The sequence below is a fragment of the Schistocerca piceifrons genome, chromosome 5 (genome assembly GCF_021461385.2).
Source record: "Schistocerca piceifrons isolate TAMUIC-IGC-003096 chromosome 5, iqSchPice1.1, whole genome shotgun sequence".
Classification (NCBI taxonomy): Eukaryota; Metazoa; Arthropoda; class Insecta; order Orthoptera; family Acrididae; genus Schistocerca; species Schistocerca piceifrons.
In genome coordinates this window covers 232,438,330-232,456,703 of record NC_060142.1, presented here as the reverse complement: position 1 = coordinate 232,456,703, position 18,374 = coordinate 232,438,330, and the positions used below count along the sequence as shown (strand labels likewise).

At 37.7% G+C, this 18,374-nt stretch overlaps 1 protein-coding gene across 3 annotated transcripts in view; it reads left to right on the top strand.

The window, feature by feature from the left end:
* The window catches only part of LOC124798027 (myosin-9-like), a 242,792-nt gene extending 225,572 nt beyond the window's left edge, over positions 1-17,220 (top strand). For all 3 annotated transcript variants that reach the window (XM_047261240.1, XM_047261239.1, XM_047261241.1), the window contains 2 exons: positions 10,893-11,021; positions 15,491-17,220. In XM_047261240.1, the coding sequence (XP_047117196.1) occupies positions 10,893-11,021; positions 15,491-15,562 (201 nt within the window). In that variant the 3' untranslated portion in view covers positions 15,563-17,220. The remainder of the gene's footprint in view (positions 1-10,892; positions 11,022-15,490) is intronic.
* Positions 17,221-18,374: the final 1,154 nt, after the last annotated feature.

The following is an 18,374-nucleotide window of genomic DNA, read 5'->3' as shown; positions in this document are numbered from 1 at the left end:
TGATGTAATGAAGCCATTTTGTACATCCAACAAAACACTGTTCTTAACTTTAGGTTTATCAGAGGTCCTCTTAGTCCCATGAACCATGGTCCTTTCTGTGGTGGGTTGGCTTGCATGTCAGACACACATGGTCATACTGTAGGTGCAACCACATTGGAAGGGTGTGGAGAGTCCAGATTTGCATACAGTTTCTGATGAGTGCAGCAGGTTTTTTCAGTAGTTGCAGGTGAAAAAGTTTGCATAATCAACCTATCTGCTAATATGTCCTCCTTATATTGGTACTGCAGCATCGTTGCAAGCAAGGAAAAACTAAGCCATTATATTTCCCAGGGACAAGAAACACCAATATATGGCAAATGACCACATAGTGGGTAAAACAGTACTGCATTTAGATATGTGGGCAGGAAATGCAATCAGGTATGTTAGGGTTCGTAGTGTAGTATGTTAGAGACCCTACTTGTGCAGTTAGGATAGAAAATTGAAAAGAGAAATGAATGATTGGTGACAAATATCAACAGAATTAATTAAGAATGGTGTTTGGAAGAACATGATATCCAATAGTCAGGCGAATTGAAGTTAAACAACACCAAATAAAATGGGGGTATCAGGCGAATTGAAGTTAAACAACACCAAATCAAATGGGGGTAATGTCAAAAATGAGGCGTGATCAAAAAGTAATGGCAATTTTTGATTTTCTTTAATAATCTTTTATTTATATATCAACTTGGTTCCCTTCAAAGTAATTCCCCTCTTGTCCAGTGCTTTTTCCAATCTTTGAAGCAATTCTGGAACTATTTTCTTTATGGTGTTCAGCTCCTTCAGTGATTCTGTTTTTACCTCATCACTGTTGGGAAAAAAAAAAAAACCACCCTTTATGGTTTTCAGCCTCAGGAATAGAAAGAAGTTGCAAAGGTCCATGTTCAGCAAACGCGGTGGCTGAGACATCATAATGGCTCTTTTTGTTTTGGGAGCATTATCGTGATGCTATTTCCATGAGCGGTTTTGCTACACTTCTGGTTGTTTTCTTCCAGTCGCTTCACACAAACAGTGCATATCTTACGAGTAGCATTCCTTATTAACCATACAACCATAAGGTAGGAACTTAATACACACTATCTCCCTATAATCTAAGAAAACAGTAAGATGAACCTTAGCATGTGATGGAACTTGGCAAATTTTCTTTCAGTCTTGGCTCTACAGGCAGTTTCCATTGCCACAATTGAACCTTGGTTTCAACATCATACCTATGTTTCGTCATCTGTTATAACCTTTAAATGTTCCGGATCGTTGTCAACTTCATAAGCAATTTGTGAGCAATGTCTACGATGTTGTTTTTGGCCGAAATTCAACAATTTTGGAACAAACTTTGCTGTTGCATGTTTAATACCCAAAACATCGGCAAAAATTGCTTGGCAGGAGCCAAAGGATATGCTGACATCATTAGCAACCTCTCTGATCTAGTCAGATACATCAGGAACATGTGTACCAACGAAGACAAAAAAAAATTTGAAAGTAAGTTGTATAAAGCACGCAAAATTGAAAAATTCTTGTTACTTTTTGATCACACTCCGTAGGTTAGTAAACAGGAAAGTTAGAATGTGGCTAACTTCTATGAAGAGTATCATAGATATTATAAACACAAAACCATGATCCACAACAGCATTACTAACATATGTAGTAGCACTCAAAAAGCCAATGTGTTTAATACAGTTAAACCCGCTTTTATGTTTCCAGAATTAACGTTTTCCTGCTGTTTAAAACATTTTATATTGGTCCCATCGTGTTTCCTATGCCCACACTGTTAATTTGCACCCAATTTTGCATCAACATTTTTATCATTTTCCCACGGTTTACGCATTAGAAAAAAATGTTTGTGGAGGAAAAAATGACACTGGCATGATGTTCGACATCCAGTAGTGTTTACAAATATCACATGGTTAAGTTTCTTGACACCTGGTATCATGACCAATCACAACCCTTTCCACACTGTCTCTACTGCACAAACACAGTTTTGTGATTGTTGTGATCATCATGACACCTTTGTCAAACCATATTTATCGTGTTTCAGCGTATGGCCACTTGGAGTGCTAGTTGACACAGTCATTCACTTTGCTTTGCTCAAATGTTTTTAGTTTAAACACGGCACACTACCTGATAACCTCAAAAAGACACCTAAAGTGCAAGAGACTCAGAATAACACATATTCAAACACCACACAAAATTCTTATGTACGTATTTGCACTGACAACGAGGAAAAGATTCTCAAAATGTGTCGTGCTAGGCATGAAAAAATACGTAACTAGTGCAGTATTTCATTATTTAAATAAGAATGGCAGCTGCTAGCTTTAAAAAACAGAGATTATGATATAGGAAATTGAGTGAAACGTCCCTACTTCCCAGACAGTTATCAGTTCCAGTTACATCAGCGGTTTTTATTAGATAATAAACCTTCATTAGATAATAAACTAGTCCCTTACAGGTATTTTGATGCCTGTTATGTACATATATCATACACAAAGTGCAAGGGGGGTATCCTGTGTGTAACTTTTACAGCTTAAAATGTTATTTCCCTCATTTTACTCCGTATATGTCCTATGAAAAGTGTAAAAGTGGGGTTTCACTGTAATCACTTCCTTGAAGTAGCTCTGAAGATTGGTATGGACAGCTCAACGGATGAGGTGATAGAATACGTGCAAGAAGCAGTACCACATATGTAGGGAAATCACTAGTACTCTATACTCTGCCAGATAAATTAAGAATTTTAATTTGTTTTAACTCACTCAAAAACAAAAACTTTTGTGGACTTACTATGCCACAAGAAAAGTGCTAAAATCCTGTTCCTCACATACGCAATGCTTTAAGGCCCTCTTCAGTACACCAATATCATTAGAGAATGCTCCCAGTATATTTATTCCTTATGATTCTTGCTGTCAACAATCTGTTTGAAATCAACTGTAACATCAATAAATAAATTACTAGAAGCAGAAATTACTTACGCTATGCATCACTTAGCCTTGGTGTGCCACAAAAAGTAGTATTGTGTTCAGCCATAAAAAACAATGCTCAGCATGTTGCCATATTTTTTGCAGAGAAAGGGTAATATAATTGTATCACTGACAAACTCGCTCATTCCGCGTCATAGACCTTGCAGCTATGATCTAGAGAACATGAAAATAACTAACTATGCCAATTAGCTTTGAAGATGATGAGAATGGGAAAACTGTGTGCGGAGATAGAAGAAATTTTCTTAGTATTTTCAGGAAGCTGAAATTTAATTTCGATGAGGAACTAAAATTAGATTCTAGAAAAAGCATGTGACGGAAAACTAAGAGGATAATATGGACTGGGGGGAGGTATAAAAGTGGAAGCTACTTGGTAGAATTTTACAAAGGTCAAAATTTGATCATCATTAGCACTTGGTGTAAGTATAATGAAAAAAGGTGGTTGATGAATTAAAAACACAGCAAATAAAGAAAATATAAAGTAACACAGCTTTTTTAATAATTTGATAGACATTGAATGCAAAATGGTAAAGCAGGAATGGCTGGATGAGAAATAGAAAGCTGTGTAGCACGCATGTCAATAGAAAAAGTTGGAAAATTAAATAATTGGCAAAAAAGAGTAGCAGTTATATGAAATCGTCAAGAACTTAAATGTCAAGAGGAGGAAAGCGTGAAATGCAGGAAGGCTATGCAAAAGAAAACATTTGAAGACAACATTAAGAAAATACCATGAGATGACAGAGCACTGAAAGGCCTGAATTGAAAGAAACACCTGGGGTAGAGGAATCCGTTCAGCATTATTGAGATTCTTGGGAAAACCAACCGTGACAAAATCATTCCAACTACTATGTGGGATATATGGGGCAGCAAAATATCCTCCTACATAAAGATGAATGTTACAATCGCACTAAGGCATGCGTATTGTTGAGCCATCAGTTCAATAAGTAACGTTGCAGAATACTAACACATCAGTTCCATAGAACTATGAGAAGAAACTGACTTGAGGGAAGATCAGTTACAGATATGGAAAAATGTGGAAACGTATGAGGTAATACTGTCCTTAGGACTTGCATTGGAAGATTGGTTGGGAAAAGGTAAACCTACTTTTTACCATTTGTAAGTTTAGAAAAAGCTCTTGATGATGTTGAATGGAATACTCTTAGAAATTCTGCAGTTACCAGGGACATTAGACAAGGAGTAAAAGGTTATCTACAATTTCTACACAAACCATGATACAGGTAAGAGGCAAAGGGCCTTAAGGGGAAGCAGTTGTTGACAAGGAAGTGAGGCTTGGTTATAGCTTATCTCCAATATTAATTAATCTGTACACTTAGCAAGCAGTAAAGCAAGCCAGAGAAAAATTTGGAAAGTTAAGTAAAGTTCAGGAAGAATAAATAAAAATTAAGCAGTTTGTCAATAACATTGTGATTCCGTTAGATGGGAGAGGGCTAGGAAGAGCAGTTGAATAGAACAGACAGTCTTTTGAAAATATGAAAATCAACAAAAGTAAAACAATGGTAATGGAGCATATTTGAATTAAATTAGATGAAGCTGGGTGGATTCAATTAGGAAATGAGATGCAGAAAATAGTAGATGACTTTTGCTACTTGGGCAGCAAAATAAACTAGCAGTGGGAGAGGTAAAGAGGATATGAAATGCAGACTGGTAATAGCAAAAAAATATTTTCTGAGAAAGAGAAATATGTGAACATTAAATATAGATTAAAATGTAATGAAGTCTCTATTGAACATATTTTATCTTTATTTTAGTCTTTTGTGGCAGTGAAAAATAGGAGGTAAACAGTTCAGAAAAGAAAAGAAGCATTTGAAATGTGGTCTTTCAGAAAAATACTGAAGATTAGATTATGAGATTGGATAACTAATGAAGAAGAACTGAATTCAGGTAGGGAGAAATCAAATGTGTATTACACTGATGAGCCAAAACATTGTGACCATCTGTTTAATAATGTATTGTTTCACTTTCCAAACATAGTACAAAAGATATTGTGCTTGGCATGGCTTCTACAAGTCGTTGAGAGGATTCCAGGAGTATGTGGCACCACATGTCTAAGCACAGGTCAAGCAATTCCTGCAAATGATAGGATGTTTTACAGGCACATAGTTGGCACCCGATACATGTCCAGGTGTTACAGATCAGGCTTATTTGCCGGCCAATACATCAGTTTGAGTTCACTATAATGCCCCTCAAATCACTGTAGCACGATTCTGACTGGCAACACGGACACTTATCCTGCTGGAAGATGTCATCACCTTAGGTGGAAACTTAAAACACGTGGTCCGCGATAATGTTCACATAGTTCACTGCTGTCATATGATGCCTTCGGTTACCACCACAGATCCCATGGAAGCCCTACTCAGTGCACATCATAACATAATTCTCCACTGACTAACCTGCATCTGTGGCGTGGTGCATGTTTTGTGGAGCCATTCACATGGATAATGGTATGTAAGGACCCAACCGTTCACCTGCTGTAACAAGAAATGATTCGTTCGACAGGTGACACACTTCTATCGATCTGAGGTGAAAACTGTCATGCGGTGCCCACTGTGCACGATGTTGTTGGGTCAACATACAGGGTTATTACAAATGATTGAAGCAATTTCACAGCTCTACAATAACTTTATTATTTGAGATATTTTCACAATGCTTTGCACACACATACAAAAACTCAAAAAGTTTTTTTAGGCATTCACAAATGTTCGGTATGTGCCCCTTTAGTGATTCGGCAGACATCAAGCCGATAATCAAGTTCCTCCCACACTCGGCGCAGCATGTCCCCATCAATGAGTTCGAAAGCATCGTTGATGCGAGCTCGCAGTTCTGGCACGTTTCTTGGTAGAGGAGGTTTAAACACTGAATCTTTCACATAACGCTACTGAAAGAAATCGCATGGGGTTAAGTCGGGAGAGCGTAGAGGCTATGACATGAATTGCTGATCATGATCTCCACCACGACCGATCCATCGGTTTTCCAATCTCCTGTTTAAGAAATGCCGAACATCATGATGGAAGTGCGTTGGAGCACCATCCTGTTGAAAGATGAAGTCGGCGCTGTCGGTCTCCAGTTGTGGCATGAGCCAATTTTCCAGCATGTCCAGATACACGTGTCCTGTAATGTTTTTTTCACAGAAGAAAAAGGGGCCGTAAACTTCAAACCGTGAGATTGCACAAAACACGTTAACTTTTGGTGAATTGCGAATTTGCTGCACGAATGTGTGAGGATTCTCTACTGCCCAGATTCGCACATTGTGTCTGTTCATTTCACCATTAAGAAAAAATGTTGCTTCATCACTGAAAACAAGTTTCGCACTGAACGCATCCTCTTTCATGAGCTGTTGCAACCGCGCCGAAAATTCAAAGCGTTTGACTTTGTCATCGGGTGTCAGTGCTTGTAGCAATTGTAAACGGTAAGGCTTCTGCTTTAGCCTTTTCCGTAAGATTTTCCAAACCGTCGGCTGTGGTACATTTAGCTCCCTGTTTGCTTTATTTGTCGAATTCCGCGGGCTACGCGTGAAACTTGCCTGCACGTGTTCAACCGTTTCTTCGCTCACTGCAGGCCGACCCGTTGATTTCCCCTTACAGAGGCATCCAGAAGCTTTAAACTGCGCATACCATCGCTGAATGGAGTTAGCAGTTGGTGGATCTTTGTTGAACTTTGTCCTGAAGTGTCGTTGCACTGTTATGACTGACTGATGTGAGTGCATTTCAAGCACGACATACGCTTTCTCGGCTCTTGTCGCCATATTGTCTCACTGCGCTCTCGAGCACTCTGGCGGCAGAAACCTGAAGTGCGGCTTCAGCCGAACAAAACTTTATGAGTTTTTCTACATATCTGTAGTGTGTTGTGACCATATGTCAATGAATGGAGCTACAGTGAATTTATGAAATCGCTTCAATCATTTGTAATAGCCCTGTAGTAATGTGTAGGGTGTCTGTGTGATGTGGAGCTCCATGCCAGCATAGGCCTTTGAATGGTGTGCTCTGACACTCTTGTGTCTGTCTCAGCATTGTGCTCTGCTGTCGTCAGATCTGCCACAGCTTGCTGCCTGTCATGGATTACACAAGGGGATCCTCTCTGACCTCTGTTTCGTGATGAGACATGCTTGTCCTTGTTACTTCACCATCCTGTGCCACTTTCCATAGGTAATCACGATAATAGTACGCCAATAGGCGACCAGCTTTGCCGTTTCAGAGATTCTTGTATCCAGCTGCAGCGCCACAAGTGTGTGCCCTTTGTGAAAACCACTTACATCAGTGGATCTCTGCGTTAGCAGCCCGTATCTTCACTATAATGACTGAGCAGTCATCTCTCTTCCACTTGCATTCTTCCTTAATGTGTCGCTTGTCCGTTGCACCACTAAGATGCATTCTACCTCATGGTGGGCAGTGGTCACAATGTTTTGGCTCATCAGTGTATAACTTTACTAAAAGGTGACTGGTTGAATAGGACATTAAGGCTTCGTAATGGAGGGAAGTATGGGGGTAAAAATTGTAGAGACCAAAGATTAACAACAGTAAAGAAGCTTGTTAAAATAGGTTGCAGTTATTACTCAGAGGTAAGGAAGGTTGCACGGGATAGACTAGTGCAGAGAGTTATCCCAAACCAGTCTTTGTACTGAAACCCAAAAGAACAGTTCAGTACACACAAAACTTACTCTTCCTATATAAATTTTATCCCCTACACTTCTCTCTGCCACATTAAGTATTCCTTGTCAGCTTAGGATGTATCCTATCTATTCCTTCTGCAAATAAATTTTATAAATTCATGGGACTGTAAGGAGTACCCCACACATAGGCTGGAAAGCCATACGGTCAGTCAGGATGAAGGCTAAGCAACCTGTGTGGCATCATCAGATGCCAATGAAACAGGATTAGATTATTACTTCGTTTATTTCTCTGAGTACATTTTGACGTTATGTTTTCAGTGGCAGCTGGTGGCTTAGCAAGCTGGCAATGAATCTGCTGAATCCATTGGCTGGCTCAGGCTGCCGCATCTTACTGCATCATCCCTGTGTTCAGGCTAGTGACTTGTAGCAGGCAGACTGCTGCCCGTGATATGTAAGGCGCACCCTGCCAGAAGCTGCTCAGAGATGGTGATGACCATGATGCATTATGTGCCATTTTGGGAGTATTTTGTCTCTATTAAGTCACAGCCCATGTTGTCCCATCATATGGACCACAATATCAGATACCTTGAGGTCATGTTGAATGCTGATTGTGGCCTGTCCGACCCAAGCAGTGCTGGAATCTAGAGCAGTTTGTGCTCCAAGCTAGAAAAGGTGTTGGTAGATCCCTGTACTACCCATCAGTGGCAGCTGGTACTGGAGGCTGGCATCTATCATCCGTGGTGGCTACAGGCCAGTGATCATCTTGTAAGGCGATAAGTCTCTGATCAGTACTGGTACGATCTCATACACAAGAGCCAGGTGGAGTGTTTGGCATTGAGGAGAGGTTCCACTTTTTTCGCACAATTTATCATGATGAAATTGGTTCTGCTCTTTAAGAGTTGCCAGTGATCTTCTGTTCCACACACACACACACACACACACACACACACACACACGTGTTGTTGTCACACTCTTGGTGACTGACTAAATGTGACAATGTTCACACCTAGTGATCGTCTAGTATCAATATTTCCTTGTGCTTGAACAATGCCATTCTGTTGAGACCTACAAAATTTCATCATCCTGCTCTCTTACTATCATGATGCTATTTGGGGAGCAAAATAATTGATGATGGTCGAAGTAGAGAGGATATAAAATGTAGACTTGCAATGGCAAGGAAAGTGTTTCTGAAGAAGAGAAATTTGTTAACATCGAGTATAGATTTAAGTGTGAGGAAGTCATTTCTGAAAGTATTTGTATGGAGTGTAGCCATGTATGGAAGTGAAACATGGACAATAAACCGTTTGGATAAGAAGAGAATAGAAGCTTTTGAAATGTGGTGCTACAGAAGAATGCTGAAGATTAGATGGATAGATCACATAACTAATGAGGAAGTATTGAATAGGATTGGGAAGAAGAGAAGTTTGTGGCACAACTTGACTAGAAGAAGGGATCGGTTGGTAGGACATGTTCTTAGGCATCAAGGGATCACCAATTTAGTATTCGAGGGCAGTGTGAAGGGTAAAAATCGTAGAGGGAGACCAAGAGATGAATACACTAAGCAGATTCAGAAGGATGTAGGTTGCGGTAGGTACTGGGAGGTGAAGAGGCTTGTACAGGATAGAGTAGCATGGAGATCTGCATCAAACCAGTCTCAGGACTAAAGACCACAACAACAACAACAACAACAATAGGACTTAAAAAAAAAAAAAAGTTTAACAGTTGCATTGTTTTATGTAACCAGTGGTGTATATGAATGAAGCGAGGCAACAGATGCAGAAGATAAAGTAGACTTGAAGACCAATTTGTTGTTCAACTGAGAGCCACAGTCTTCCTGGATATATATAATGAAGTATTTAGCATGATGACAGCAGAAGGTGCTTTCTCTCCTCCTAAAATGCTGCATATAATTAAAACTGTGCGGTCACTCATTTTAGAACTTGGTAACATCAGTTGAGAAAACAGTAAATTAAAGTTTTGTCAAGAAACCAAATGATGTGACATTGAACTCTGTTACAATTAGAATAAAATCAGTTAAACATAAAAACCATTTGTACCTTCAGTTTGATAACAGACATAATCATAGATAAAAATAAGTATCACTTTCAGAAACAGAAATTCCTTCATCTGAAAAGAGGAAATAGTTTGAGAGAAGTAGCCTTTCGGTAATAAAGTCATTCACAGAAGACACAGCAGATTAGTTGAGATTACCTGCATAGTGAATAAGATACAGAGGCTGTGGCTGTTTTGTTGTGGAATATGAATTGTGACAAAGTATTGTATGCTTGCCCACTCCTTACCCATTCATCGGCAATTAAGACTATCCATTGTACTGATACAGAAAGCTGCAAGTGCATGATCTTACATACCATGGATAGTCTGAGATGGCTCTTTGTTTTGAAGCTGCTGTTGTGACTTCCCACATTCCAGCAGGACTAAAACTGCAATATATATGTTTACTAATTGTGTTTTACTCGAGCAGTCATTGTATGCAGTCACACTGAAATCAGTCTGCTGAGAAGACACAGAATTATGAGGGAATATGTCCTTATTTATTAAAATTTAGGCTCAGTTTCCTTATTCAATCTTTCTCACGTAGACTGCAATCCTGCATACACATTACCTGTGTGGGAGCATGTAAACACTCATATGTGGGAAATGTACAGATGAGTGGGAATTCACACAGATGCTCACATGCACTCCCACACTTATGCCCATTGCTCTAGTTTTGTGCTAAACTCCCACATTTTTCTTCCTTTTTATTCAACTGTGACATTTTCATTGGTAAGGGACATATATTTAATGGAGTCTCTCTCGAACTGTTATTCACAGACCACTTTCTGAAACTTATATTGTGATGTCATTGGGGTAAACACAAATATCTTGCCAGGGCTTGTGCTCTGAATGTTGACCTTATTGTTGATCGGACCTTAAACTAATCTTTCTTGTCTCCAAGTGATGTGCCCGGTTTCTGCCACAGCAGGTCCTCTTCCATATTGGCTCCATAGAAGATCTTTTATATTAGATGCATAAACATATTATTTTGAATGTTGTCTTAAAGCTGCACAAGTTGAGGATGTCTTTCGAGCTGCCATTACCATTTGAGGTCAGTTTAGTTTTTAATGATGTGGATTGCATCTTCAGATTTTTCTCTTCATATTTTATTTATTTTTGATACATCACTTATCAGTTCATGAAAGATGTTACACTCAATCTAAGGCACAGGTATATTGATTTTAATTAAAAAGTTATTTCTCTTTTAGGGCACAGATGCTTCACAAACACCTCGGTCAATACTGAAGGAATTTAACGAGTCTACCAGTAGCCGTAAAGGAAATACACCAAGCCGTATCAAAGCACTCTTCTCAACTAAAAGCACCCGTCGAGATGAGGTGAGCAAGAATTGGAAACTAAAAAAATTTGTTGTGTCAATTATATTTTTTTACTGCATGTTGTTCTTTTTCCATTCAGTAAGCTAAATTGCATTTTGAAAAAAAAAAAAACCTGCTGCCCAGTTGTGTTCCTTTCCCGCATTAATCTTCCGTGATATTTATTTTACTGAATAAGAGATTTCAGAATATTTACATTTTAATACAATTTTAAATTTTATACAAAGAAATGTAAGAAATGATGTAAATTGTGTGCAGCGCTTCTTCAAACTGGCAAATAATAAAATTGTAAATATGTAGTACAAACTGATTCTTATTTCTTGGATATTACACAGTCAACCAACCAGAAATGAAGATTTGCACAATGCAGTAGTATTATGTGCATTTCTAACAAATGACAGTCATCTGAAAAGCAGTTTATAATAAGCTAGCACCATATGGCCAAAGTAAAAGACCTGCTCAGCATTCACCACAATGGAACAGTTGCAGTGTAGCTGTTAGTTACAATGCTGCTGAAATGGTTAAGAAATAATCTGATTTTGCGAATTGTGTGACACATTGAGATATCAAAATAACAACTGAAATCTGTCTGTGCACATAACAGATCTCCAGAACAGGACAGTGTAACATGAATCTAAACTCCATTTTTTTAATTTAATTTGTTTTGGGAGGAAGGATCTATAACAATGAAGTATGCAGTATTAAGTTAAGGAACATTGTAATTTTATCCACACCTCTATTCCACCTCCTCAAGAACTTGTTTACTTTCAGATCCCTTTTCCTGGGCTTTGAGGGTACGTTTATTTCTTCATTTAATAAACTAAGAAGCTCTTATGGGGTAACGGGCATCCATGCACCTTCTATTGTTGTTGTTTAGTGCTTGAAATTGGGCCAGACTTATTGGTCATGTCTGAGTGGTCATTTTGAATTCAATATGAAGATGATGTGTAAACTGTGCCATTGTTGGAATTTTTATTCATTAACTGATTTCATTCTAATGTGATCATGGTAGCTGAATGTTCAGGTTCTGCAGTATTTTGTGGGCTATTTGAAAAGTAAGGACAAAGGAGCACAGTTGTAGTACCAAATAATGATTGTTCTCAGAGCTACAAAATTAGTTCTTTGGATTCAATAAATGTTTGACAGTGGGTGAAAGCAACGAACTCTGGCTTTGAAAATCATCAGTTGCGAAGTTTGTTTGCTGTAATCTGATTTTTGAAAAAGGATCCACAGCAGCTCAGGTTTGTTAAAAGTTCTGCCTAGTTTATGGACCTACTGTAATGAGTGAAGTAAATGCTAGACAGTGGTGTCAAGATGGCCATACAAATGCACATGGTGAAAAGCAGAGGGGCAAGCCCAGCGTCCAGACTGATGAAATAGTGCGACAAATAGGTCAAAAACTATGATATGGTTGGTGCTCTGTCTGACGGGTTTAATTTAGTTAGATGCAAAACTGCTTACTTCTTCATCACAGGAAACACTCAGATATAGTTAATTGCGAGTAAGATTGGTATTGACTCGGGTATCACAAATTGTGTGCAATGCTTACAAACCCAAAGGGCAAAAAATGTCTAGAGGCTGAGCATTTTGGAGCTGTTATCAGCTAGATGGAGAAGATTTGTTTCCCGAAGTGCTAGAATGATGAGACATAACAATCTTATCCAACATAGAATCAAAACAACTATCAATGAAGTGGCACCTTTCAACTTCACGAAGACCAAACAATTCAAGCAGTCTCCAAACTCTAGGCAAAAAACTTAACTGTGTTCTGGAACAAGGAGGGCTTTTTCCTGGCTCTGATTTCATGGAATGTGGGTGAGCAGTTACAGCTGATGTGCAATACAAAATGCCTCCGCAAAGTGAGATATGCCATCTGAAATTGACAATGTAGAAACTGTTGTCTCTATTATTAATCAAGAAAGTTTAAACAAACCATTCTTTTTGCCTCCTCTCATTCTTACGACAGATGGAGCACTCACTTTGGTGTCGGACAGACCTGTCCTTCCTTTCTAAACTTCTCCAATCTATCCCTCTTTCCTCCTTGAGGAAAGGACTGATAATTCCGATAGCTTGGATACCTTATTTTAATTTTATATATCTGTTGGCAGTATGACACTTGTTACCAAACAATGCTGTTTATGTAATGTCAGAAACTGCAAGACAGTGCAGCAAGACCTGCAAATGTAAAATTGTGCATAAATAGATGAAAATACCCATTACTTTCTGAATATGCTACTGAAAATCAATCAATAGAAACAGCCATGACTGGAAAATACCTAGGGATACCTGTCAGGAATGATTTGTGGTACAAGAGTTAAGTACAATAGTTTTGAATAAGACCAATGCCAAAATGAGATTCATCAGTCAAATTCTAAGGAAATGAAATTAATGTATAACAGGCAGTCAGGTGAACCCAAACACACGCCACAGCAGGAGCATGGAATGATTCCATTCAAAAATAATCACCACATGCATTAAAACATTTACCTCACTGGGAGATGAGACGATCAATTTCTTTTTCGTAGAATGCAGTTGGCTGCTTAGAGGTCCATAACTGCATCCACTCTTTGCACTTCGTTGTCTATTTGAAACAAACATCCATGCATGTCTTTCTACAGGTTACCAAAGATGTGAAAATCCCATGGTGAAAGATCTGGGCTGTACGGAGGCTGTAGCAGTGTTTGCCAATGAAATCACTGAAGTGTAGCATTCGTCAGAGTGGTTGTGTGGGGTGGGAGTTATCATGCAACAGGATTATTCTGTCAGACAGCGTTCAGACAGCCAGAGGGCAAATGATAGCAAAGCCAGCAGTGGATGCATTCCATATCTCCCCCGGCAAAGAAGTCTGAAGCTGTTTACACAATTTCCAGTAAGGTCAGTTTGACCTGTTCCTTGAGCTGCAGGGCCTCTCTGCTCTTAGAGTTCCTATAGTGTGGAACTACAATCAGTGTACAGTGCTATGATGACAAATTGTGATGTACCATAAATGCCCAGGAATGCTCTCAGATGAAGACACCCTGTTGCCCTCCCCCACAGTGCCAATCAGACAAAGACTACTTTTCATCTTTTTTGTTGGGAAACACTGCAACATCCTCCATACAGACCCTTCACAGTGTAATTTTCGTATCTTTGGTAACGCGAGCAAATACATTTATCAGTGTCAGTTGTCAGACAAGGAAGTGCCAGATCAGTGAAAAGAGTCCCACAGTTCAACATGGACTCTGAGATGCATGCTATTCCTGACAACTCTTGACAGGTAAAAGACACTGTAATTTCTGTGATCCGGTGAACTCGTTGTTCCCAGGCACATGCTTTATCGCTAGGCCCCAAACCCCAACATGATGATATGAAACATGAACAGTATACTGTTTCTTTGGGTGTATAGTTAATTTTAACTTTTCATAGATCAGATAAAATCTAAATAGGTTTCTGTTTATCAGTACTTGACCTAGTAGAAAGGCAGCATACTCAACATAAACACACATTAATCCTGAAAGTTTATAAAGACATGGTTATATAAAATAATTGTTGTTCCTAGTAATGGCAGATGCCCATCATTCCATCTTTACACACACACACACGCACACACACACACACACACACACACACTCACACTCACACTCACAAAGGTAGTAACTGATAACGGCAGATATTACACGCTCCTGATAATAATATACTTGCTATGACTATTTGTTGTTATTAAATGGCGCAACTTACTGGATTTTCCTCTTTTTATGGCAGTGATCTCTGTATATACTGTGTGTATCTGTACGTGTCTGCACACCACCACTATCTCTCACTTGGCAGAGCCAGTAAGAAAACCATTTTATTGAAGAAATTTTTTGCTCAATCTTTTATGCGAGCAGAAAATTCTGCATTGTAACTTATATCAGTAATGCAATCAGCAAGGAATGATATTAAATGTTATTTTGACTTTCTCAATAATAATTTAATGACCATCCTATATGTTTGATTTTTAGAAGCTTCACTTTCTCCAAGAAACATTCTCACTGTGTGCAACTTGCCAGAAAACTATGTAAAATAGTACCATTTTCGAGGTATTCATTTCTGGTCATTGTAAAACTTCAGCCGCATTTAACCCTGCTGTGCTGCCCCTTCTTATTTTTGCACATTTGCTAAATTGCTGTTCAATTACTATATAACGTAAAATGTCATAGATGACAAGAAAAGTATCTTCTGATCCTGTGCCCCTTCTCCCACCATCCCTCTTTGAAAGGTACTTTACCAACACAGATAAACAAATCTGATATTAACAGTGTAGGAAAAAATAGATTGTTGCTTACCATAAGGATGATACATTAAGTTGCAGACAGGCACAACGTAGTCATCTTTACAGTAAATAGCAATCTATCTTTTCCTACATTGTTGATACTCTTACCTCGGGTTTCCATTGTTTGATCAAACCTGATATGAATGTCTTGATGAAAACAAGAATCATATTTTTGTTTCAGAATGTGCCAGTCACCCCACGAGGTAGAGGTCTCAGCCTCTTCAGGAAACCTACAAAAAGTAGACTACCTTAAAAGTGACAATTTAATAATATGAAAAAATAACCTGTAATTTTTCCATAATTTTTATTTATTTTTTCTTGTGGAACTGTTTTAAACCATTAACTAATACCTGCTTGTCTTCTCAGCCATGCAGTTCTTATTCAGAACAAGATTTCTTGTTCGTAATCTAATCTGCTAATTTTATTTTTCTACAAATACAGAACAGAATTAATGTAGTTGTAAATATATTAATATGCACTCAAGCTGTTAAACTAAGAACGTGAATATCACAATAGGTATTTCAAAGAATCTATGTATATATGATAACTAAAATTATAGTTAGGCTAATTGAGACTCTGAAAAGAATTAAGGAAGGGATAGTGAAAGTTGTACAGTATATAATACACATCACTGCATGGAACACAAAAGTGGGAACAGGCAGAAGAATGAAAGGCATTTTACTTGTTTTTTTGTTAATTTAGGTTGATGGTCCTGTTGTTTAATGCTCCTGCTCCAAATATTAATAAAAATTGATAAAAACATTCAGCTGTAATTGCAGTTCATTCAGAAAGTAGGTACAGTTTTTGTGATACAATTAAAGTTAAACAGCAGGATATTAACATACTTTAATTCATATCTTGACGAATCAATGCACTCTGCAGTTGTTGATAGTGTTTGCCATTTTTGTAGATTTCAATCACTTGGTGTACATTATGTGTAACAGATCACTTTTTAAATAAATTTCTACAGTTAAATTTAGTAAATTTTCCATTCTCAGTTTTTCACACAACCTGCATAACAAGACATACTTCCTTTCCAACTACAACTTCCATCTCATGGAATTTGTAACACACACTCAACCTTGCACTGGCTTTTATGCAAATGACAAGTTGTGCCTACTTTCCATGTTGTTACAATTTTAATTTACTATGATTTACAATGAAAAACATTGCATTAAAAAAATAAAGTAAAATTATAAGTATGAGAACATAGCCTGCAAAAATGACAAACAAATTTGAAATATATATTTTTGTTAAATATAAAGCTTTTCTGTAGAAAATTACATAACATGTTTGATTTTTAACAGTCAATTTTTAGGAACATAAATTTCAGAAATATAACCCAGGTACTAAGTATTAGCTGCCACCAATTGTAAAATCTCCAGCAATAAAGTGCTTTTATTTCATACAAAGAATTCTTTTTAAAATCTCACTGTAATTTGATAGCATACTAAATATTTGCATTCTAAGCTATAGACTATATCATTTTATAATGTCTTCAGTGGAAATGTTCTATTTATTTCATACAATATTTTCATTATATTAATAAATCTTTGTGAATTTTAAAAGTGTTCAGATAACTTTAAGGGAACATGTATGTGCACTACGTTCCAGTTTGAACAGAATCATAATTTTTCATAAGAAATCAGATCATGCACTTCTACACTGTTGGTCATATATTGCTAAACAATTATTATTATTGTTATTATTATTATTATTATTATTATATGTTACAGACAGAAATATAATAAATTGAAAGATGTGTCGCATACTCCTGTATGAAAATCTACGGTTGTAACAACTGTGTCCTCCATTCTGAGCTCTCATTGCCTTGTCATTACAAATAATTTAACATTCTTCAACATTAAACTAATTCTCTAGTTTTATGTAATAAAGTGCATAAAATTGCGAGTTGCATTAAATTATTTTGAATTTGATTAAGGTAGTGTGTGGTGTGGAAGATGAGATTTATCTCCACTTATTAAGGAAAAACATAACTGGAACTATTCCATGTCAAATACAACATAAAACTATGTTTAACCATCTAGATAGAACAATTTCATTGAATGTTTTTAATTCAAATGTTACACAGATACAAGTAAGTCTTTAAATTTCTCCTACACAGTAAAACCAAAATTAAGTACTGAACTATCATTGAATGAATGAATCAGTTTTAAAGGCTGCAGGAAATACATAGCCTAATGTACAGTTCTGGAATTGACACAAAGGTAACTGGTTATGAAATGGATAAAGTCTCATCATCAAGAAGTGCTGTTGGAGGTTAATATTTTCCGATATAGTTTAACGCACTGTAGCAGAACAGCTCTCAATGTGTAAAATAGTATACAAAACTTGAAATTTGTGCCAAAAATTACCTCAAGATGCAGTTAGTGTAGCAAAAGAATGACCATGTTGAACTAACACTAAACTGCCTCAAAATATGAGGTATCTTCAAAAAATTCTGGAACTTCACCCACAAAATTTTTCAGTGCCTATCCTATCCTTTACTTATTGTGTATGATCTTCTTTCAAAATACTTTCCTCTGTGGTTGATACACTGCTCCCAACACTGTTTCCACTTCCGGAAGCAGTCTTGTTACGCCTCTCGTTGGATCATGCAAAGCACTGTTTGCAAATTTTCTTTTATGTTGTCTATTTTGCAAATCTTTATCCCTTCAGCAGGATTTTCAACTGTGGAAAGAAAAAAGTCTGCAGGGGCCATGTCTGGAGAGTACAGAAGTTAAGGCAGCACAGTGAATTCGTTTTTTGCGAAAATAGTCATGCATCAACAAGGATGAATGATCAGGTGCCAAATCATGATGCAAGGGCAATGAATTGTCTCCCACATTTCAGGCAGTTTCTTTCTCACATTTTTTTTTTTTTTTTTTTGCAGGCATCGTCATTGCAACACATCCTGATCGGGTTCGATTCCCGGCGGGGTCAGGGATTTTTCCTACCTCGAGATAACTGGGTGTTGTTGTGTCGTCTTCATCATCATCATTCATCCCCATTACAGTCGGAGGAAGGCAATGGCAAACCACCTCCACTAGGACCTTGCCTAGTAA